This window comes from Corvus cornix, chromosome 2 (assembly GCF_000738735.6).
Source record: "Corvus cornix cornix isolate S_Up_H32 chromosome 2, ASM73873v5, whole genome shotgun sequence".
Taxonomy (NCBI): domain Eukaryota; kingdom Metazoa; phylum Chordata; class Aves; order Passeriformes; family Corvidae; genus Corvus; species Corvus cornix.
This window is the reverse complement of record NC_046333.1, coordinates 59,070,150-59,093,499: the sequence shown is the minus strand read 5'-3', so window position 1 is coordinate 59,093,499 and position 23,350 is coordinate 59,070,150. Positions and strand designations below refer to the sequence as shown.

The window sequence follows — 23,350 nt, the reverse complement described above, 5'->3', positions numbered from 1 at the left end:
AATGAAGTTAGGAATTTTTCAGGGTAGTGTGTCTAGAAAGGTGGCAAGATTTCTCACAGGTTTTCCTCCCAGCTGAGAAAATAACGTTGATTGCCAAAGCTAACTTTTTTTGAAAGAATGAACAAAATGGAGACCCAGGTCCCAGGAGTAAATCACGAACTTGCCATTTGCAGTTATCCCACTGTCCTCGTAACACACACCACTTGGCACACCCAGACACCTGTTAAACAGTGTATCTAAACAACTAAGGCAACCTGTCAATCAGCTCAAATCTTTAAGTGCTTGATTTCTGCCTATTTTCCTTGCTGCCCCAAAGAATTAGCATTACATTAGAGGATTCATGAGGGGAATAGGTGAAGCCGTACAATAGCATTTCTACTACTTCAATTTATGGAATTGTGTTAAACCAGTACTGCTAGAATATAGAGGGGGTTTGGGACAGAAAGGTTCTGGTCAAAATAAAGATATTTTTGTCAGGTAAAGGACCTGAACAAATCCTCATGTTTCCTCTGACTGGCATTCCTCACACATTCATTATTATCTCAAACAGACATTTCAGTTCTTGGAAAGTAGATGTTGGGAACGATTCACAGAAATATTGATGGGTTTGACTTGTGGACTTCCTAGCTCTTCGGAATTGGGATAGGAACAAGGCAAGAAATAAGTTTTGTGCTTGTTTTAGAAGCAATCCAAGGAAGAAATAATACAGTTTAATTCAGGGCCCTGAACACTTGGAAATGAAGAGGGCTAGGTAAGCAGGGGCACAGGAATATAGGATTCTACTGCATTAAAATGTTTTCCCACAGTAAGCAATAACATACATGGTTTTATTTATGTAACTGTATGACATCAAAAGGAAACTGTGTTGGAATATAGTGATAAGTCATATTTTTGATGCCCCACCCATTTCCTTTTCATATTGTTTTTTATTGGTGATCTTTTCTTTCCCAGCCTGTGGAGGGAACATTTATATCAATGATTTCAACCCCAGTGGATATACATCTTCCCCCAACTACCCGAGCAATTACCCTCCGCATGCTGACTGTGTCTGGACCATAACTGCTCCCAATGGACATGCAGTAGAGCTGCAATTTGAAGATCAGTTTTACATTGAACCTTCACCAAAGTATACATCCAATTTTGCCTATGTTTCTTCAGAGACTCCATTCTGATTTTTCTTTACCTGTTACTTTCTCTAATTCTTCCCAGAGAATAAACACTTCCATAATTAAAATTAAATGGGGTTAAGAAATTTTTGAGAGATCACTGAAGCTATCAGGTCACTGGTTTACATTCCTAGCACTTTGCAATGCATAACAGAAATCAGTATGACAGAAAAAGTGGAACATCCATGGTAGAAAAGTGCTTTCTGTAAAATCTGTGCCCTATAGTCCTTTCATATTCAAGTTTTCAGTCATTTGGACTCTCGGGTGTTTTAAAGCCAATAGATTGCCACCATGACACTTTGCCTCCTTCCTCCATTGCCCGGTGCTGGTTTGCTGTGGGTGTACACATTTTGCACTCCCTGCCTGAAGCGTAAAACAAGGCTATTTTCCAGCTGATGTAACTTCATTGATTGGATGAAGTTCACTGTAAGGCAAAGGTGAGCCTGTGAAACCACATCCAGAAAAAATAGTGAAGGATGGAGAATCCCAAAGGTGTCCTTTCTGGCTTCAAGGACACTGCACCATTCTGAAGACAAAGCTTATAGTTAAGATATTTTGGGTCTTTGTATGCCCACCTAATTAGACCCCAGAACTGAATTTCTATTCCCTTAATCTGTCCTCTTGTTGTCCCTTATTTCAACACTCATCAGTGAGACTTAGTAGGGAATATCTGCTGAATCTGAATCCTGCCAAAAAAATGTATTAAAGATGGTCCCAGCTACTTTTGCCAGTGCTGTTCGTATGCCTATCCAGAAGTTGCTCCTGTCATATCTGATCTGATCATAGACTGAGTTTTAGATTAATCTCTCTCAATGTTTCTAGCACTTCTTTTGATTCAATTGTTACATAACTACAATGGATTATGATCTTGTTGATTCTGTCCTGGTCACACTGCATGGAAACCAATCTAATTCACTACAGCTTCATGGCTTTATGCACGTACTGGAATGATTTTGAACCAATACTGCCATACATTGAAAAGAAAATTCTCTCCTCTTCCAGCTGCACTTCCAGTTACCTAGAGCTGCGCAGCGGTGCCGACTCCAGTGCCCCCCTCATTGCCAAGCTGTGTGGAGGTTTGATGCCAGGCTCACAGAGATCCTCAGGAGCTGTCATGTACCTGAGGTTCAGGTCTGACAGCAGTGCCACACACATGGGATTCAATGCTAAATACTCCATTGGTAATGCTTGCACTTATCATTTTCTATGATTTTAAAGAAGATTTTGGTCTCAAGTGTTAGGCTTTTTTAATAGGGCTTAAATCAGACCTGTGAGATGGGCTGACAGGTACGTGCTGCTTTCAGTTAGTGTTAGAGCTAAGGCATCAGAATATCAGCATGTTCTGCACCTAGCAAGAGGTGAAAATTAGGGAAATATTAATAGGAAAGTGCTCATAGACCAGCAGCAGCAGAAACAACTACTGGATAACCTCCTGTCAAAGTCAAAGTAGCAGTAGAAAAAAGGTCAGTGTGGATAAAGTAGTGTAACATGGTTTGATTTTCAGAATGCAAACTTAGGGTAACTTTCATGAGCAGGGTTCTGAAGGTGAATGCAAAGGTCAGCAAAGAACTGGCAGTAGAAGAGCTAATTAGGAGCTTCTCTATGTAAATGTAAATCGCTCTATAATAACAAAGCTGCTAGACAAAGAGGGGCAGCATAATAATGGGCTGGAAAAGGAATGAGCAATGAGAACCATTATTTGTCATCTGGGAAAATAAATACTTTAAAGTTATTTGCTCTCAAGCTGAAAAAACAGGGTTAGAAAGCACTAGAAGTATTTTAAAATTCAAGAAAAAAATAGTCCTTGATCAGATTCAGAAATAAGCTACTTTTTGGGGTTTGATAATGTTAGTAATCTTCAAAGAATAACAGCCATTATGTTAGTATCACTCATATAGGATAGTCTAAGGACTGTTAATTTCTCAAAGGCAAAGTAGTGAACTATATTGTTTTACACAGAACTTTGGTGATTGTGTTAGATCTAAAACACTTAAGCCAAAATAGAGTGCTATCATATTTCTGAATGTAAAAACTGAAGAAACTTCGTATATACGTATATTTGTTAGTATATGAAGCCGTAACTTACATTTAGCCACAACAGATTTACACTATCTTAGCTGAATGCCAGTCATCCTGAAACAAAGCCCTAACGAATCAAGGATGTAACAGTATGAACACAACTGTTATTGCCATGGAAAGATTGTAACTGACAGACACAGAAACCACTGTAAAAAAAAAAATCCAATTTATTCCACCTGAGAATATTGTTTCATAGAATCATAGAATATCCTGATTTGGAAAGGAACCACAAGGATAATCAAGGTCCAACTCCTGGCCCTGAACATGACCACCCCAAGAATTACATGTTTGCTGTAAGCCTTACTACTAAAATTTATGTTTGCAGGTACTGCAGAGAAATGAGTGTTCAGAAGGAGACAATTAAAAATTAATAGCTGTTTTATACACTGTGCAGTGATTACTCACTGAGACACCACAAGGAGTGAACAGGAAGGGATTAAAGGAAGAAGGAGGCTGAACTATAACTGTTGACCCAAACCAGAAGTCAACTTTTGTCTGTCATAAAAAATTTAGATTCACGCTTAGCAAATTTCATTTCTTTTTAATTTATCTGATACATCTTTGCAAGGTTTTCTGGTAAATATGGACATAGTCAGAGATTAGATTGAAAACTGTAAGTTTATTCAAATGATAAGATATATGAAAGAGCGGAAGGGATGCTTGCAATGGTTGGGGGTGGGGGGGGTGCTGAAAAAAATGAAACAAACCAGCAACCAGGATTGATTGAATTAGATTGAAAACATGGAAGATATTTAATTGGAAGGCAATTCCTGTTTTATTACCACAGTTAGAGAACAAGTCATTTGTGCCTTACCTTTAAGTCTTGTTTAGGAGAAAGATCATCTCTCTGAGATTCTACAGCCAACCAAACAATATTCTTCCTTTTGCAGCTCCCTGTGGTGGGACAGTGATAGGACAAACTGGTACCATCGAAAGCATGGGGTATCCTGACCTTCATTATCAAGACAACCTGCTGTGTGAATGGTTTCTTCGGGGTCCCAGGGGCCACTATCTTACCATCAGATTAGAAGGCCTAGATATTCAAAACTCTTCCAAGTGCACAAATGACTTTGTGGAGATCCGAGAATACAACGCTTCTGGTCTGAGAATTATTTCAGTGTTTTTCTTCCCCTCCTTAGTACTACTATGAAACCTCACCAGAGGTTCCTGAAAGCATTTCTCTTTGGGTGCAAAGTGAGCCTTTTCAATGTACAGTATTTGCTTGTGTCTGCCTTGCTTGCTGATGCAAAGTAAGGCAAACAAAATCCTTCTGTTTGCCAGCAATAACTTGATTCTACTAGTTTACTACTGCCTGTCCAATTAAATTGGAAAGTGACCCTTCAATATAAATATAAACATAAATATAAATATAAATATAAATAATATATTGATATAAATTTCTCTATGTGATTTTTGCAGGAAATTTGTTGGGCAGGTACTGTGGTAATACTCTCCCTGATGCTGTGGACACCTCTGACAGTTTTGCTTATGTCAAGTTTGTCACTGATGAATCAGTCAATGCCCGAGGATTCAGACTGCGCTTTGATTCCAGTACTGAAGGTTGGATTTGTAAGGTTGAAATATACTCTCAGGAAGCAACTTATACCACAGACCATAATTGCACAAATACAACATATATTATAGATTACTTGTTCTTGGAGTGGTGTGTATTTGCTCTTAAATTTAAACTTTGGGGGGATGTATGAATAGAGCTCTCTGGCAACAACTTAGCTGAGCTGAAATTTGCTGAAGCAAGCAATCTCCTGCTATAATGGATGTTGCCATCAGTGGCACAAGGAAGCACACTCTTCCACACCTTTTTTCTTCAGCAGTCAGTCGAGGGATGTCCTAACATACCCTTCCCACATCCCTCTTTATAAGCAAGATCAACTTATACTAGTATTCAATGACCCTCACAGGGAAAAGTGTTTTCATATGTTCAGGTGAAATTTCATGTGCTTCGGTTTGTGCCCATTGTCCCTTTTCCTGAGCACAATTACTTCAAAGAGCTGCTCTAATAAGGACTGAGGACATGGACGTACTCCTGCTTCACGCTTCTTTCACCATCTTCATTGTCCATGCAATGCTTGTCCTACCAAAATATGGCTACTATTTTAGTAATTCTTTGCAATAGTCATCCTATTCCAATCTCCTGCTGACCCTTCTTAACTCCTTCCAGCTCATTTAAAAGTTCAGCTGAATGCTTTCTTCATGTTTGATTCTGCAATAAAACAACAGAGGGGGAAACAATCTCCAAAAGAATGTTATTCCACTCCTAGGATCCTTTTATGCAAACTTAGATGAGAAACTCTATTACCAAAAATTTAATGCAGGTGAATGTACTGATCAGACTATTCTGCAGAATCTGTGAGCATGAGGAAAGGGACTTCCACTACACTGCATTAAATTATATTGCTCTATTTTAAAAGGAAACTGAGGGTAAGCTGCTAAAATTCTGTCACAGGTTTCAGAAAAAATGCACTCTCTGTATCCAAGACCTTCACTGTTCTTTCCTCACAGCACAGTTTGGTATTCATAAAAAAGATAGGAAAAGCACAAAATAACTGTACTCAAAAGTGTTGCTTAAAATACCTAAAAGTTTTTCTCTACCTCTGTTATCCAGAAAAGGAAAAATACATCCTCCATCATTACTCACTCTAAGACTCTGCTTGTTCTGTGTAGCTCTGCTCAGTCGTCTGAAAGTCTGAAATGTTTCAGTCTTGCCACAATGAGGGGCTTGCATCATATGACATCAAAGCCTTTGGGTCACCCAGGCTTCTGAAGCCCGAGACGAGCCCTTCAGAAAAGTGATTATTAACAATTAGACTAAAATTAGACTAAAATTAGACTAAATTAGACTAAAAGGAGTGGCTATGGTCAGTTAATACTCAACTGCTTTTATGACTGAGTGATAAAGACTGGCAGGAACTTGGCTGTTTAGACAAACATATGGACAGGGTAGGCCAATCAAATCAGCCTCTCAGGATCTCGTTTTCTCGCAGCATTGATTTTTTTTGCTATAATTCTATAAGCAGTGCTTTACTCTGAGAAGTGTCCCAATATCTGGACATTTCAGAATGTGGTGGGGATCTTACTGCACCTGTTGGAACATTTACTTCACCCAACTATCCCAACCTATACCCACATAACCGAGTGTGTGAATGGAGGATCACAGTGGAAGAGGGCCGGCGTGTGACCCTAACCTTTAATGACATGAACACTGAAGACCACTGGAGCTGCTCATCAGATTATGTGGCTGTGAGTATTGGATGTAGAGTCAGAAACTGCTTTTCCTAATCCCTTTATGGAGAATTAATGGACATAATAAAGCTGAAAATTCACTTACAGGTCTATATATGCTTTTAAGACAAATCATAATTTAATCTGGGAAAAGCAGATTAATGAGAGAAAGCTATCTCTGTAGAGCATCTAAAAACATCTGCTTGTTTTGGAGTATGGAACTTTTGAAATTGTGGCCCAGGCAGAGTGGAAAACTTAGAGGAATCATTGGAGTTGTCTTTTTATCAATTATGAAAAAAAAATCTGGGGTTTTGGAAAGCTTACAATGTCTCTTTTCTGTGGAAACAAAAACCATCAGTCAGTTCCAGGTTTTATTGATTTTGGAGGTATCTACTGCTGCTGTTATTGCTGTCAATTAAAAAAAAAAAAGGAAGGAAAAAAAAAAGCCAGGGGCTGCAACAAATTACTCCTCTGAACTAAAGATAAGGAAACCCCAATAAATTCTACTTCTATATCACTCTCCATCTCCAAAAATATAGATATTGGTTATTTTATCATGTTTATTTTTGATTTCTCATTATTTTGTGAAAAAAAATCAAATCTGGCACACAGACCTGGACCTGGTCAGATGTACAAATGCCTCAAAAACATGATTCTTCTATGAAATTGCAGGAATGTGAGGTAGAATTTAGGTTCCCACTTGTTCAGATAAGCAGTGCAAACACGGAAATTAACTGTAGGATGATCAGAAGCCAATCCATGCACAAGCATGGGGGGCTGAAATAGCTGTCCATCCCTTGAGGTTTGTAGATGATGTTTCCCGTGTTTTTCTTCACAGATGCTTTAGACAAACCTTTGGGAGCTGGCTTTTTATCTGTTAATGATCTCTTAAAGGAAGATTTTTCCTGCCAGCTTTTATGCCTTCAACACTCTAATATATTCCAAGTCTCAATGGGAAGCATCATTTCTGCCTTGCTTGAACTGCAGAGTAAAAAGAAGGAAATTAATTTCTAGGCTAAAGGGTGCATGAAAGAAACAGAGCAAAATATCTCTGGATCATCAAAAAGTGAAATAATCAGAAATGCCCACCAGCATTCAATATGTTGGAGAGGATTTTGATGAAGCTGATGTTGGCTTTACCAAGAATAAAAAGAGGATGATTTGAAATTAAATTATTATGATCAGTAGCTGGCATTATTAAGTGATTGAATATATTAATATTGAGCTAAAACACAGTATGCTTCTCAATAAAACAATTTCAATTTCTGTTTTAAGAAGGAAAGAGAGAGAGAAAGAGAGAATATGTGTGTATTTCACCAAAATAAGCAAATTATTTTTGATGTTTACTGCAGGGCCTCATCCATTCGAGGCAATGAAAGTTTGTTGCAAGGTTTTAAGTAGATTTGAGAACTAACCCCCTGTGAGGGACATCAGTGAACTTTGCTTTAAAGATGGTAAACACTGTTAAATGATACAGGAGATGCTCATAAGACTGTATATTGGTGTAACTGGAGTTTATTTTGACCCCACAGGTTTACAATGGCCTTGGGCAAAACTCTCCCCAGCTGGCCAAACTGTGTGGAGAGGTAAATCCAGGCACTGAGGTGAAATCCACTGGAAACAAAATGAAAGTCATTTTGGTGACAGATATGTCCCATGCAACCAGAGGCTTCAGTGTCTCATACACCTCTAGTGAAGATGCAGGTAGTGTGTTTTTGACTTAAGTGATTGATCTTTGGTGAGTCATTTCACAGCTAGAGTACTGGCACATATTAAAAAAAATTTACCTGAACAGATAATAAACCTCTGATACCATTTTTTCTCTTACATCTCCAAATGGGAATAGATATGTATCTTTAATTAGCTGAAAAGACTTGAAAAAAATGGAGAACCTCTGGGAGCAGTGGACTTCATGTGCCTCTGTATGAATTACAGTCCCTGCTCTCCCTACTGATTTATTGTTTTGTACTTAGTCTTGAGTAAGAGATGGTCTGAAGTGTCATTATTCCATGAAAGGTTCCAAAAAGCATAGTGCTATAGACAAATTGAATAATTCAAGTGCTTCCTTATTACTCAGAGGGGTAATTAATTTATTGTAGCTTGTGAAAGAGTGCAGCTAACCTACTTTTGCAAGCCTAGCCTCCAGAGAGGAGGCAGCTGGCAGAGCCTTACTACTGCAGGCTTTAGTCTTTTGAACTTATTTTCCAACTCCCACTCCAAGCATCCTACTATGGCATGAGGGTATCTTCCATGAAAATTTCCTCTTGAGTCTAGAATTAGGTAATGAGTAGGGCTGGACAATAGTGAACTGAAGCTGTAGTGAGATTTTATCAAAATATGAAATGCTTGTTGTATTGATAGCGCTGGTGAAATATTTTATTTATACTGTAAATAATCATTCTTTGTTTATATGCATGTTTTTAAAGACTTGCCAATAAACTCGAGGACTCGAATTCTCTTGCACACAGCAGTAAATTATAAAAAAGTAAGAAGATGGAAAAGGTTTTGATCTAATCAGCACATGTGCTTTCTGATATGAGCATACCTAAATAAAGAGGGGAAAGAATCATTACTATTTGCATGAGATCTCCTCATGCAAGAATTATTACTACTTTTAAATAAACTATATTTTGTTTCTGCAGTTTGTGGGGGAACCCTGATGGCATATGCAGGCGGGAATTTCTCTTCTCCTGGTTATGATGGCATCACAAATTACACAAGTAACCTGAACTGTGAATGGATCATCAAAAATCCCTCCCACTATAATTCATCCATTTATATATCTTTTGAGGATTTCCACTTGGAACGTCACCAGAACTGCCAGTATGACTACCTAGAGCTACGAATAGGTTTGTATGTTCAGCAGGAGAATGGATAAATCTATCAAGATTCAGGTTGTATAACTGTGTTTGTGCCAAATCTGGTTCATATATATTTGCAGGGAGTGGCTGTTGTAGAATCTGTACATTTGAGAGTTTTCATATCATGCCTCCCATGTTGCATCCACAATCAGAAGTGGGATTTCACTGCCAGAGTGATGGATGCATGGATTTGGTCACGTGTTCTTTCAGGGGAGAAAATGGAAAACTGTATAGACATCTTGGGGGGATAAATAGTTTTGCTGTTTGCAATACTCACCTGACTCTCTCTTTACAAGGGACAATATGAATTTCACTTAATCTTCCTTGAGAGATGGCATTTGCAGCCGTCAAAACAATTTATTTGGTCCACTCCCCATTCTCTGCCTGGTCCTGAAATATCTCCAGGGACAGCAGGAATGGAGTAAAGAATGTTTTAATTATTCATAGCCTCTGGACTGCAGGCCCACTTCAGACCCATTTTTGTGTTCTATAAGATGATTCTCCAAAAAGAAATCCATATTTCCTGTGAGAATGCATTGCAAAACAGAGACTAAAGCATTTAAAAGGAAAAAAAAAATCACAGGATTAATGCACCAGTAATATCCCTGCATATTTGAGCATCTTTATCTATCCACAAGAGCAAGCAACTGGAAATGTCATATGAATGTCATTCTGCTATTGCCAAGTGTAGTATGAAAGCTGTAGCTGTTTTCTTCACAGAAAGGCTGTACATGTGAGTCCCAGAGAGAGCAGGTTTTAATTTACCACGAAATGCTTTCTGAAACATGTGAAAAGGTAAAGTGGGAATCTGTCACATCCATATCTGCACTCATTTGAGCAAGAGCTCTTGGCTGTATAACATCAGTTTGTCCTGTGTAGAGCCAGAGCCTGCATAGCTCTGTAGCCTAGCAGTTCTCTCCCATGTATGCACTGGAGCTGGGAAATAATAGAAAGAAAACTCAAAGAGAGAAATAGTAAAATATATCTGCTGTGTTACTCATCCATTCCTGCTACTCTCACTTTATTGTGAACCTCAGGCCTGCAGGCAATACAATCAAAGAAAAGGGAAGAAAGTGTAGTCTTGCTTTGTTCTACACAGTTTTGTCATCTAAATAGTAGTGTTCATTTCAGCACTAATAATGGAACTCCAGTTTCACAGCTAGTCTGGTGTCAAAAGCAGAATACCCTCATTCATCTGTGTATGCTGACAAGTAAGATTTAATGAGCAATGAGATGCAGCAGTGCAGAATACCACTACACTCAGGCAGGTGCTCTTTAAGACCCTTGATACAGCAGATACGTAGTTAGGGAAAGGTCTAATTCAACTTTAAGTTACCCAAGAGACCCCAAATGGAGCTGAGATGTGCAAAATTCTTTTGAGATGCCCACTATTAATACAGTGATGACAGCTTGTTCATGGGTCGTGCACATCTCTATATAGCAGAAAACTCAAAATCCCTGTTGACATTAATGAGGATTTCACAAAAACAAAGGTTCAATAGGTGTCCATGTGATACGGTCTTTAGGCCATCTCTTTCCACTGTTCTGCCCCAAAAGATCTGTAGTTTTGGGGCAGAACAGTGAGGTTTCTGTGTGTCTGATATGACATATGAAAGTGTGCAGGATGGCATGACGGGGAGAAAAGGAGCCCAGGATAATAAAAGGATCATTAATATAGCTTTGGAGTGAACTTTTTTGTTGCCAAGATTTAGATCTCAGCAATGAACTGCAACACTCTGCTCATATCTATAACAAATAATCAGTTACTGTGTGATATGTACTCTTCTCTGTTTTCTTGTCAAAACACAATGAATTGCATGTTTGCACTATTCCTTTATGTTATTGTCGCTCTTTTAGGACTCAAAAAGTGTTGTGTTTATATTTTTTTACTTTCTTTATTTAGGGGATGCTGATGGAGAGCTAATAGCCAGGCTTTGTGGTCAGTCTGCACCATCTGTGCCACTAGTTATAGCTGCCCCCCAGGTGTGGGTACACTTTGTAAGTGATGAAAACAGAGAAGATAAAGGATTCTTGGCCCATTACACCTTTGAAGGTAAATGGCTTGATAGACTGCTGCCTTGGCTCACTGAGGCACTCCTGGGGAATGTTGCTAGTCATTTGGTGATACGGAGAATAGTCATGATGGGATCAACTCTCAAAGAGGTCCTCAAAAGCTACACAGTACTTGCTAATATTTATATCCTTCTAAAGTGTTGAACTCTCAGATTTATTTTCTGCCTCACTGTTGCCATTCCCCAAACCACGTTTTGAGTTTTTGCAATGCTGTGCAACACTCAGAACAGCTGGTTGCTCTTGGGAATAGGGATGTAACAGGTAATACCAGCCAAGTTTGACTTACTTCAAATAGGTCTCTGGAGTGCTAGCAGAGCTGAAATGCATTCTGCTGCTTGAACCTTTGCACACATTTTGAAATCCACTTGAAGCTGTATCACTGCAAATTACACTACTTTGCCATTTAGGTGCCCAAACAACTACTCTTCCTGTCACAGCTGAATTTAGCCCTTGGGCTTATCTAGACACATCAGAAACTTTTTGGCTTCATTGTGTTGGTCCAAGAATGGCACTGGTTGGCTTAAGAGTGAGATAAATGGAAGATAAGGTGGAGAGGCAGATGTATCAGCTGGCAAAGGTTTTGCAGTGTTATATTAAGTATCAGAATAAATGCAAAGTTTCAAGGTCATTGCATCTTTTTACTCACTATTCAATGACAAAGATTTTAAAACTTGGAATTTCCCAGATAAATTGTTCTTTTTTGTCTCTATCAGTACAACTTAAATATATTTCAGTACTATTACAAGCTGAAAAATCTTTCATTCATTTGATTATAGTGTTCAGTTCCAAAAACATATTGGAATGTTACTTTTTTTTTTCAGCCTGTGGTGGTATACAGTCAGGTGAAAGGGGAGTTATCTCAAGCCCTAACTACCCAGAGCCTTACAGCAATCTGAATCGCTGCTCCTGGGTGTTGGAAGCCCCTGAAGGTGAAACCATCACTGTGAGTAACATGTCACAATTGTGTGCACAGCAGACAGTGTGAGAAGTACCTTCTGAGTTTTGAAGAACAGATTTGAGAAAATTTGGAAAGTCAGAAATGTGGAGGAATGAAATATCTTCCCATTGACTTTACCTAAAAGAGGGAATGAAGATAGCACAACAAAACCAGATAGTTCTTTCTGAAAAGCAGAAAGATCCTAGGATAACTTGATCCCTAAACACGGCACTGAATTCTCCTTTAAATGATGACTTTCTATGTTTACAAAGCTGAAATAACTAATTTTATTAGATGTTCTTTGATATTCTCACTGTCATGAAAATAAATGAGGCTGAAGGTTTTTCTTCTCTGCTGGAAAGTTTCAAGCCACTAGAAAGTTACTTTTGTGTGTTACTGGTTAATCTGGAACATAATATGATTTCTGGTACAAGGTACATCAATAAAGTGTTGCTCTTATTTCCCAATAAGTATTAAAAGTCTGCCTGAGGTGCTACTTTCTTGAGTCAAACTCCTGACAGACCAATTTAAGCACCTTTATGGCCAAGCAGTGCAAAACTTAATTCACTGAATTATTTGACTGATTCTTGCAAGCACAGATCCAATCAGTGACATTTATGGTTCAGGTCAGAAAAGCAGTTTTGTGAAAACACATTGCAGATTTTCATATGTAGTGTCTTTCACTAATTTCCCTATCATGTTTTCCTTGCTTACAACTCCGAAGGTTAGAAATGCAAACCCATAGTCCTAATTATTCTGCTACATGATATTCTGACCACTGCCTATGTACTTATTTCAGGGAATACAGGATTATTTTAGTAGAACACAAGATTTCTATTTAATCCACAAACTAGTTTAAAGCAGAACTAATTTTAATCAGATGGAAGCAGATTTCGGTTTTGAAAGAACTGAGTAGCTGCACTCTCAGTGAAGGCAGACTAATTTTTTCCAGTATAAGCTGCCAGTTTCAGTTGCTGGCAAAGTTTTGAATTTAAACTATTGCAGCTAAATTTTTATTTAGTCTTAGACAGGTTCTTTTGGAAATGAAGACACACAAAAGGTACAGGAAAAAATACTGTGTATTTGCTAAACTTTTCTACAAAGATCCTGCTCCTGAAACTGGTTTAAAAACCCCAAAACTGATGGAAACAGAGCCAGGCAGTAACTAGTGTACATCAATATTTCAGCATCAACAAACCAGGAGTCTACAGGATCAGCAATCTGAATGTTTGAACTGAAAATCCCACCTGTGAGCATATCTCTCCAAGGACAAATGACATCAGTGTGGGAGGCAGACAGGCTCAGAGGCTGCCTGTCCAGCCCAGTCTGTTTATGCAATGCATCCAGGCCCATAGGAACAAACCATGGAACTGTTTCTGTTTTGGTGGAAACTAACATTATTTTTAGCAAATGTTAGTATATTGATTTGAAATAATAGGAAGAAAAAAATTCAAGGCCTTCTGCTTGCATAGCTACTTACATTTCATGAACAGAAACTGAGTGCAGGAAAGTGGTTCAACACCTATACATATTCAACACTGTTTTGAAGCACATACTTAGTTTCAAAATATGTTAAAGTCACAATAATGCCAGTTTTGAACATATTAATTCCTCTTCCACTTGTTTCTTCAAGCTAAGTAGCTGCTGTTACTTGTAGTGGCAAGATTCCAATCAATACTTGCAGGAAAGCATCATGAAGAAGACTTCTGAGTGCACCCACAAATTATTGTGCCATGATGGCTACAGGATCTGTCTGAAATTGCTCTAAACCCTCCCCTAGAGTGACTGGTTTTAGGAACTGAATGTCACCTTTGTATGTTGCAGCTTACTTTTACAGCTTTCCACGTTGAAAACCATTCACTTTGTAAGTGGGATTCTGTTACTATCCTGAATGGTGGCTCTCCAGGGTCTCCTGTCATAGGAAAGTATTGTGGAAACACCTCACCTGGGACTATTCGGTCTGGTTCCAACAAGCTAGTCGTCATCTTTAACTCTGATCACTCAGTTCAAGGAGGTGGCTTTTATGCAACATGGACAGCAGAATCTTTAGGTAAGTTTGCGTTAAAGAACAAAAGAAATGCATGCCATCATCTTCAGGATCCCTGAAAGAAGCCAGTACTAAAAAATTCAAGTATTAATCTAGTGCTTTCTGATCTCACACAAAGAATTCAAATTTGGATAGATTTTGTACTTTTTAAGCCTCCTACTGGCAGTTTCTTGATGGCTGTAAATTGATACCATCACCATTACCCTCCCAGCAGTGGTATCTATTGTCAAGGACTATGAGACATTTCACTTCATGAATAACAATTGTTCCACAGTTTGATTTGGTTTAAACACTTAAAACTAGGAAGAAGTGAGTTCCAAAACAGAGAGGCAGACAGAACTTCTCAAAGCGCACATATGACAAGAGCCTAGAACTCTTGCACTGTGATGAAGATGTTGGTACACTTTTGATGGCAGTATACATGCAGGATTGAATGGTACATTTCTCAAAGCTATCTTCTTTCTCTTGAAATCATCATCACTCTGGATTACAAAAAACAAATAAGGCAGCTCACCGTTTGTGCAGTATGCTTCAGGAAGTCACTAAAGGACTAAAGGCATGTGTAGATGTGGCAGATGGTGGCAGGGCAGAAATCACCATGCCATCCTACCTCAGTACAGAGCTGGCATATGCTTCCTAGTGTCAACTCCAGCTGCAAACCTTCTGGCAGATCCTGATCAGCTTTCTGTCCACTAATGATGTAGCTGTATTCACACAGTTAGTTGATGGAGTGTCTTCTTAAGCATATCAATACTCTGTGCTTGCATGAATATACAGTCACTTTAGCAAGTTTTTGACACCATTCCCTGATGTCCCTGAGATTTCATGTGCAATGAAGCCTACTCTTCAATGGTGTAGTAGACATTAGCCTACACCTGCCATGTGCATAGGCAGTATTCTCTCTGTGAAAGTTTTCTTTTCTATATATACCTAATTTACTTTCTTCAGCTTTCTTCTCATTTGTTCACTGAGAATCTGTGGGTCACACATTCTGTATGTGTGACCAAAACTTGGCTTCACATCCTTCTAAACACATTTGCCATTTCTAACATAGAAGAACGAAAAATAAAATCTTCCTTTTAAAGCTATTATATATTTTTTCAATTAAGAGGAAAAAGTAGGATGTTACAAACCCTTTTTTTTTTGCTCTTTATTCATCCTTTTACTACATTGCATCTGAAATAATAAGGGGTTTCTAGTACTGTACGCATAGCCCTAGTAAATTATTCTTGGCATGGTATTTGCAAATATGTTTCAAATTAACTAAACTTTTTATGTATAAAAACATGAGCTGCCACAGAGCCATGACCAGCTATTCCCCTTTATAAATGAAACTGTTAGCAATTTTTAAAGGCATGTTTTTCAGCCCTCCCCATAATTCCACTGAGATCCACAGGGCTGCCTGGACCAGGGAAGTCACCATTTTGCCCTGGGTAAACGGATGTAGCTTGAATAGATTCACATGTGGAACTGCAATATTTGCATGTTGCAGAGTGAGAAGAAAAAAGGATATAACAGTGGATTGTTTTTTTCCCTAGAGTGCTTTTCTGAATGGCTGTCACAATGTGCATGCAGTGGGGTGTGGGGAGGAATCAACACAGTCTCAGATGTATTTGTGACCCCTGCACTCTTTCAAAGCAATATTCACTTCAAATTGCCAGGAGTATTGTAGTGGTTTGGTCTAAAATACTCATTACTGTTTACCTTCTGTGAGATAAGAGTTAGGAGAAACGCAAAGCAGGCACCAAACTTGAAAGAATATAAAGAAGTTTATTAACAGACCTAAAAGAAGAGGAAAAAAAGATCATACCACACCTTCAGAACACTTCTCCTCCCCCCACCTTCCGCCTTTCTCCCACTGACAATGTAAAAAGAAAACCCTTCAGATGTTCAGTCTGTTTACCACATCCATAATAACCTTGTTCAGTCCATTCAGGAAGAGGAGTCTCTCTTGCCCATGCTATGAAAACATTATCACGAGACAGCCGCCCGGCTTGGTTCTCTGCTCGCATGCGAGTCCCTTCCCCGACTTGCAGCTTTTCCCACAACTGCTTTCGAGGGTCCACTCTTGAAGTTTTTGGGGTACAATTTTAAGGTTGAGCCATTCAGAAACAAAAGTTCTCTTCACCCATCTCTGGGAGCATTTCATCTCTAGGAACAGAGGCCCTTCTCCTTCCCTGGGAGCAAAGGGTCCTCCTCATCTTCATCTTTAGGACTATCTCTGGGAGCATCTCTAGGAACTGAGGTTTTCTCCTTTTCCATTTGGAGCAAAAGTCCTCATCGCTTCCATCTCTCCCTGTTCAAACTTCTCATGAAATTACAGCTGCTTCAGCATCTGCCTATCTCAGCGCAGGTGCTTTTGCTCACAAGTGCAAGTTGAACGCTCCACCCCCCCGTGCCTTCGTGAAATTACAATGAGTACTCTGATATATCATAGCTTTACAACAGAATTTCAGCTTTAAGCATCTCCTCTTCCTCTTCCCTCAGGTTTTCAGCTCTTTACAGTACTAAAAGGGTTAATCTCACCCAGGCCTTGCAGCTGGAATTTCGCTTATCGCTGTTGGTCACATGATCTCTGCTGGACATCGGTGCAGCTTCAGCTGAATCTTGGCCGCACTGGAGAGGGGGAGCCGAGCCGCTCCGGGTGCCCACAGCCCTGCTGGCTGGAACAGGGCCCATCGGCTCCAGGATGGCTGTGGCCCAGCCCAGCCTTGCCCGAGCAGGGCCTGGGCCAGGCCCGCTGGCCCCCATACGGGGCCCGCAGCCACCTGTCCCAGCACCGGAAACGAGACAGAGACTCTACCTCAGGGTTTGTCTATTCTTAAGTGTGGATCACAGAGGCGGTCACAACTTTAAGTGGCTCAAAGAATTGTCCATATTCTAACTGGCCAGCTGATAGGTTCTGTCAGGTCACAGAGGAAGCTGTAAGCACCCATTTGCAAGAACATCACTTCCGGGACTATGCTTGCTAACCCATGACAAGTATATAGATGGACCTTGCAAAAGGCTATGAAGTGGCAAGGAGAATGAGCTTGTGAAGAAAAGAAAGTGAAGTACAAAGAAACACCTCCAGAATGTACCTACCTCCCTGCTGCAGGGGTGGGAAAAAGAAATTCAAGAGGGGTAAATGAAGTTTCAGTGGGTATCAGGGCTTTCCTCTCTCACCCTTGCAGCCACAGAAACAAACAACCATTCAAAGCTGACACCACCAAAAAATATTGAACATTTCTCCCATCTGTTACCATTTTTTCCAGGCTGTGGTGGAATCATTCATTCAGATAATGGTACAATCAAGTCCCCTCATTGGCCTCAAAACTTTCCTATGAACAGCAGATGCACATGGACCATCATTACGCATGAAAGCAAACACTTGGAGATGAACTTCCACAGTAACTTCCAGATTCCAGACAGCAATGGAAGCTGCCAGAGCAGTTATGTGAAGGTAAAATAATTGTTGAGGTTAGATCAGCAGAGCAGTGCTTTAAGAAGTCATGATTTCAGAACCCTGTTTTACATTTGTTATGGTTTAGATTGTCAAGGCACAAAGTTTGGGAAATACAAACTAAAGTTCTTGTATCATACAGTCCATTTTCTGTGTGCTTTGTGAACTGGCCTGTATATAATTTTAATTTTCATCAGTTCTTGAGGTTCCTCCAGGAGGGTCCCATCACCCTACATGCTTCCCCAAAAATGAAAAATATAAAGAAGACATCTATTATTTCACAACCAGAAAAGAATGAGAAAATATAGTGTAAAGAAAAGATCTTTTCAATTACTCCAGTGAATAAAAAACCCTGGAATGTCACACTGTAATTCTACCAAACTTCTTTATAAGTGTTTAGACTGTCCAGGTTGCACTACTCTTCCTTTTTATACAGCAATAGAATAGAGTGGACATGCTTTGAATTTTTCAGTGTCATTCTTTTCTCAGGCATTTGGCATATGTTCAGTGGTTTTGTGCTCATTTTCTCCCCAGCAGTACAACTCCCACTTGAAATAAAGGGCAAACATAATTTCACAACATGTAGGAAGACTTGAACAGCTGTACATCTGATCTGTACCTACCAACTTAAAAACCACAGTTGCACTCATTTTTAAGGCTGTGATAAAAACCCCACAGCTATTAGGTTTGTCTTTTCATAACCTGCTCCAAAAATTAATTGATGCAATGTTACAATACATTTCACTAATATGAAAGTCTTAATGCCACTCAGTAAAAGTGTTTAATTTTAGATTCCTAAACTGCCCTGAATTACATAAGCAAAACTATGTCAATTGGAGATTTTCTCCATAGAGAAAGATCTGAAATTTTTGATGTCCACTTCCTTTTCTGAATGTCCAATTTGAGATGTACGACAGTGTCTGAAAAGTTGTAGAATGATGTAAGTTTCTTCCATTTATTCCAAACTGCGCAGCCAAAAGAGAGTAATCCAAAATCAATAGTGACACTGCAAAACCTTGGCCAGGCTACAGACTCTATAAATTAATCCTTTGAGCATCCATTGCCTCAAACACCTGGTCACAAGAATAAGGTGATTCATACGCTTACACTTACAGACTAACCCTTGGCTAACCCTTTCCTTTCTAGGATGGTTGCTTAGAGAAATCACAATTCATGTGGTTGTACTATTTCCACTCAGTTTTCTTCAAACAATTTATTTTAAACATCAGATATGATTTAATATATTTTTGGTATGAACTACAGTAAAAAACTGTTCAAACACATCAACAAAAGTAATTTTATTATTAGAGTAAATAATTCATTATTTAAACAGACATTTTAAATCCTGTCAATAAAAACCATGATTCAGGAAAATATTTAAATGTTTAGGAACATCAAACATTTATACCTGTGTTTCATTTTACATCTGTCTTGAAATTCACTACTTAAACTGTGAGCCTCAAGCACATATTTAAGTAATTAGCTAAAGAGGATTTCACTTAAATACCTAAACCTGCATATGCTTTTTTGGATGCATGGTTTGATTGAGCTTCAATGGGCTATTGGTGCAGTTGAAGTAATAATTTTTAAAAAAAATTGTTTTTTTATTTTTTATATATTTTTTTATTTTATTATTTTATTAACTCTTTACTTGATTTGATACTTGTCACTGAACAAGTGAATGCAAAATTTAAAAAAAAATATTAGCAACACTAGGTATTAAGGATCCAGATCTCACAGTCTGATGCCTGCATGTTACCCTAGCATGACAGCTTTGATTTTTATTTACTGACTAACATGAGGATTGCATGTAATAATGCCTTGTATGCACAGATATGCATATTCATGGATTGTATGGAGTTAAGTAGGCAGAAACAAAATGGAAGTAGGTAATGATATGCATAAAATGTTTTTCTCTTGTCCCCTGGACCTGATCTATATTTGCTCTGTTACCAGGAGGGGTTCAAGCAAATGACCTCCAGATACCTTTCAGAGGTCCCTGGCACCCTAAGTTATTCACTGTGATTCACTCCTTGGAGGAACCTTTTTATCTCCACTGACTATAGTAATTAGCTCCAATTTAGAGCTCTTAGGTTCAGTGTGAGATGAATCCTACCCGAAGCCTATGGAAAGAAAAATTGCATGTGTAATTCCTGGTGGGTTCCCACAAACTACTTAGGCTTTAAAAGCACTAAACCATTTCCAATCTGGCCCTGCCAGGTGTGGAGAGGAAAAAATGAAGAAGCAGCAGCTTTGTTAGCCACAGGATGTGGAAGTTCAGCTCCTGATCCCGTTGTTGCTCCAAACAATGTGATAACTACAGTATTTCAGTCTCAGGATGCTCCTGCGCCAGGTTTCTCCGCGTCTTTCACAAGCAGTAAGTAATATTAAAGCCAGATGGCTGCTCTATTGGTCCATTTGGGATTAGTTTGACCTGCGTGTAGCAATTCAGACTGTGATCCAACAAGACATTGAAGCCTCTGCCCAGATTTGTAAACCAAGAGTTTCCATACTGAATGCAATGAACTCTAGTGTTGGACTTGCCCAAGATGCAGCCCTAACTTTGTAATTATTCTCAGCCACCTTTGCCTTCCTAGTGTGCTGAAAAGAATGACCAAGCTTTAAATTTAAAAAATTGATAGTTAAACTGCATGGAAACTAAAGCTTTACATTTCTTAAAAAGACATTTCTTTAACCTAATGGCATGTGCTTTGTGATGGTCAAACGCACCAGAAGTAGAAAAGGTACTGCTCAGCTGCTGTTGGTTGCTTGGGTTTTTTTGTGGGATGCTGCCAAAGGAAACCACTTGCCCTTCATGGGATTCAGATTAAAACAGAGAGAAACTAAGTACTTAGAGGGAAACACTATTGAAGCAGACAGAATTCTGAATTGAAACCACTTTTGGTTTTATGTTTGCACTAACATTGTCAGTAACATCTAACAATCTCTTAGTGGAGACAGTCACAGGCTTCATCTGCCTGTTCCTAATCTTATACCAGCATTTCACTGTGTACTGCATTCTTTTAAGCTTTTGTCTTAAAAAAAGAGAAACAAAGGCCATGCAAGTCATTAGGATCCAAAGGAGCTCCATGAAAATGAACTGTTCTGTGTGTCTGAAAATTTCTGCATGGCAAACCTTTCCTGGCTCTGCATCTAGCAAAGCAATGCAGAGATGGCCTTACGGCAGCCTGCATTCTCCTGGATGCCAAGAAGGGCACCACTTAGACTAATGTGGGCATTAGGCTGAACTGCTGCTGTGCCCCAATAACCCCCCCTCCAATTCAGGTACGTTTGTATGTACTGAGGGATTTTGAAATGTGCAGGCTCCACACCCACAAGAAGAGCAGTGCTGTGTCCTTCTGGTCAGTGGGCTGCAGGCCTATGGCCTGGTTTTATGCAAGAATGTGACACTCTAGGCAGGAAAGCCCTACACTTCCCAAAAACACTGCTCTGTGTACGTGTAAAACCTGCTTTTGCCATCATGGTATATGCTGCTCTCCTTGGTTTTTTCACCAAGAGAGGTGAGGTCCTTGTGTCCATTATTGGGTTTCTTACTGTAAACCCAGAATAATATAATCTCCGGATTATAACTGTGCTTTATTTATTTGTTTGCAGGATGCGGAGCAAATTTCACCAGCCCTGAAGGTCGTATTGTCTCTCCAAACTATCCTAGTCAGTATGATAACAATCTGAACTGCAATTATGTCATAGATCAGGGACCACAGTCACTGGTGATCCTAGAATTTGAGACTTTTCATTTGGAAGGTAACTGCTTCTTCATAATTTCAGTATGTATTATGAAGTGTAATTTCTTACTTGAAAATATGCAAGTCTTCTATCATTGAAAATCATTGATGGTGTAATTTGCTGGTCCATTTTGAAAATCTTTTACAGACAAACATTTATAGTTTCCAGGGTTAGGTTTTGAGTCACTGAAGTCTTCCAGAAGAATGAAGAGAGATTTCACCTGTTGAATATCTTGCAATGATGTTGGGAATTTACCAGTTTCTTGGAATATAAAAGCGACTGTGGCTAATCTGGGTCTTTGTTCCTGCCTTTTTTTTTTTTTTTTTTTTTTTTGCCATTGAGCCTTACAATCTTTTTGATCTTAGGCAGCTGTTTTGCTTTTCAGTGCATCTGTTCCTTAACTGATAAAATAGATATAAATATACAAGGATGCTTTACGAGGAGGATGTAAGAACATAGAAATACAAAATTAGGTAAAAGACTGCAGCAGTGGGAAATGCATATAAGTGATTATCCTGTATTTACCAGTGAAAAAAAGTTCCTCTTGTGATTGTCAAATTTGACAGCATTTATCCAAGAAATAACAAGTATAGTATCCTGATCCCTTTGGTGTGAATGGTAAAACTTTCTCAACCTTGATAAGGTCAAATTTTTATGTGTGGACATGCCATGATAACACAGAGGAATCAGTATGTCCAAACTACTTGGGTGGCATCACACATTTTGAGGTCATCTTAATCTGGTTCCCTTGAAGTCACCAGACAAAGAGATACTGAGTAATTTGCTATTAAGTTGGGTTGCGTGATTTGAATTTTTCTTCAGACCCAACAACAAAGGCAGTAAATAGGATTCTTTTGTTTTCTTTTTAAGTTTCCAGACTGTTTTGAATTCAAAAGTATTCTGGTTCAGACTTAATTTAGGTCTGAGGTAAAGATTTGTTTTGATTATTATTTTATCTGAAATGTTTTTTTCGTCCCCTAATACAAACCACTGCTTTAAGATTTTTTTTTAATAAAATGTAAACCACAGAAATTACATAATTTCTTCACATAGAAGAAATTATTATTCCCCAGAAACACTAAACATTAGGCTGAATCAGATGGTGCCAATTTTGACTACTCTTTGAGTACATTTACTAATCTGCATTCTGTCTGTGCATTCAGTTAATTTATAAATGGATCCAAGCTTTTATTATCAAGAGGGTTAATGCAGAGAGGTGATACAGACGTAATAATAAACATAGATCTACATCAATACTAAAAATATTCTATTTCTTGCAGGGAAATTTGTTCCTTTATTTTTATAGGCTTCCTTAGGCTACACCAACTAAAACTTCTTAGTCACATGAAAGAACTGTGGATATGAGCTAATGGACATCTGGTTAGCAAAGAGGAAGTATGACACTCTCCAGTATTAGTTGATTACTAGTATTTTTCACAAAATCTTAAAATACAACCCTGAAGTAAAGAAAAATTGCCTGGGTTTAAATTGTAAAGAAGATTGAAACCACTATCTTGCAAACCATCATTGGAGAAGTGAAAACTTATTCAGCAGTTGCACTGAATATATTTAGCACATGTGCCTAAGGGTTTCCAGTGTGAATTCCATTCGTTCTTTTGCAAAGGCAGGACAATGTTTGGCAGCATCTGTTAAAAACATTTCTAGCTATTCCATATGCAAGGAAGCATCACACCTGCTTAGATTGTTGCTGAGAGCAGCCTTTAAAATTTTAACCGTACTATTACAGATGTTCTGGAT

At 38.7% G+C, this 23,350-nt stretch overlaps 1 protein-coding gene across 1 annotated transcript in view; it reads left to right on the top strand.

The window, feature by feature from the left end:
• The window catches only part of CUBN (cubilin), a 145,067-nt gene that overhangs the window by 95,125 nt on the left and 26,592 nt on the right, over positions 1-23,350 (top strand). The window contains exons 42-54 of the mRNA XM_039569420.1: positions 952-1,126; positions 2,169-2,347; positions 4,136-4,345; positions 4,665-4,805; positions 6,322-6,503; positions 8,018-8,189; positions 9,128-9,334; positions 11,250-11,399; positions 12,241-12,362; positions 14,181-14,406; positions 17,658-17,845; positions 20,066-20,222; positions 21,461-21,610. Coding sequence (XP_039425354.1) covers positions 952-1,126; positions 2,169-2,347; positions 4,136-4,345; positions 4,665-4,805; positions 6,322-6,503; positions 8,018-8,189; positions 9,128-9,334; positions 11,250-11,399; positions 12,241-12,362; positions 14,181-14,406; positions 17,658-17,845; positions 20,066-20,222; positions 21,461-21,610 — 2,259 coding nt within the window. The remainder of the gene's footprint in view (positions 1-951; positions 1,127-2,168; positions 2,348-4,135; positions 4,346-4,664; positions 4,806-6,321; positions 6,504-8,017; positions 8,190-9,127; positions 9,335-11,249; positions 11,400-12,240; positions 12,363-14,180; positions 14,407-17,657; positions 17,846-20,065; positions 20,223-21,460; positions 21,611-23,350) is intronic.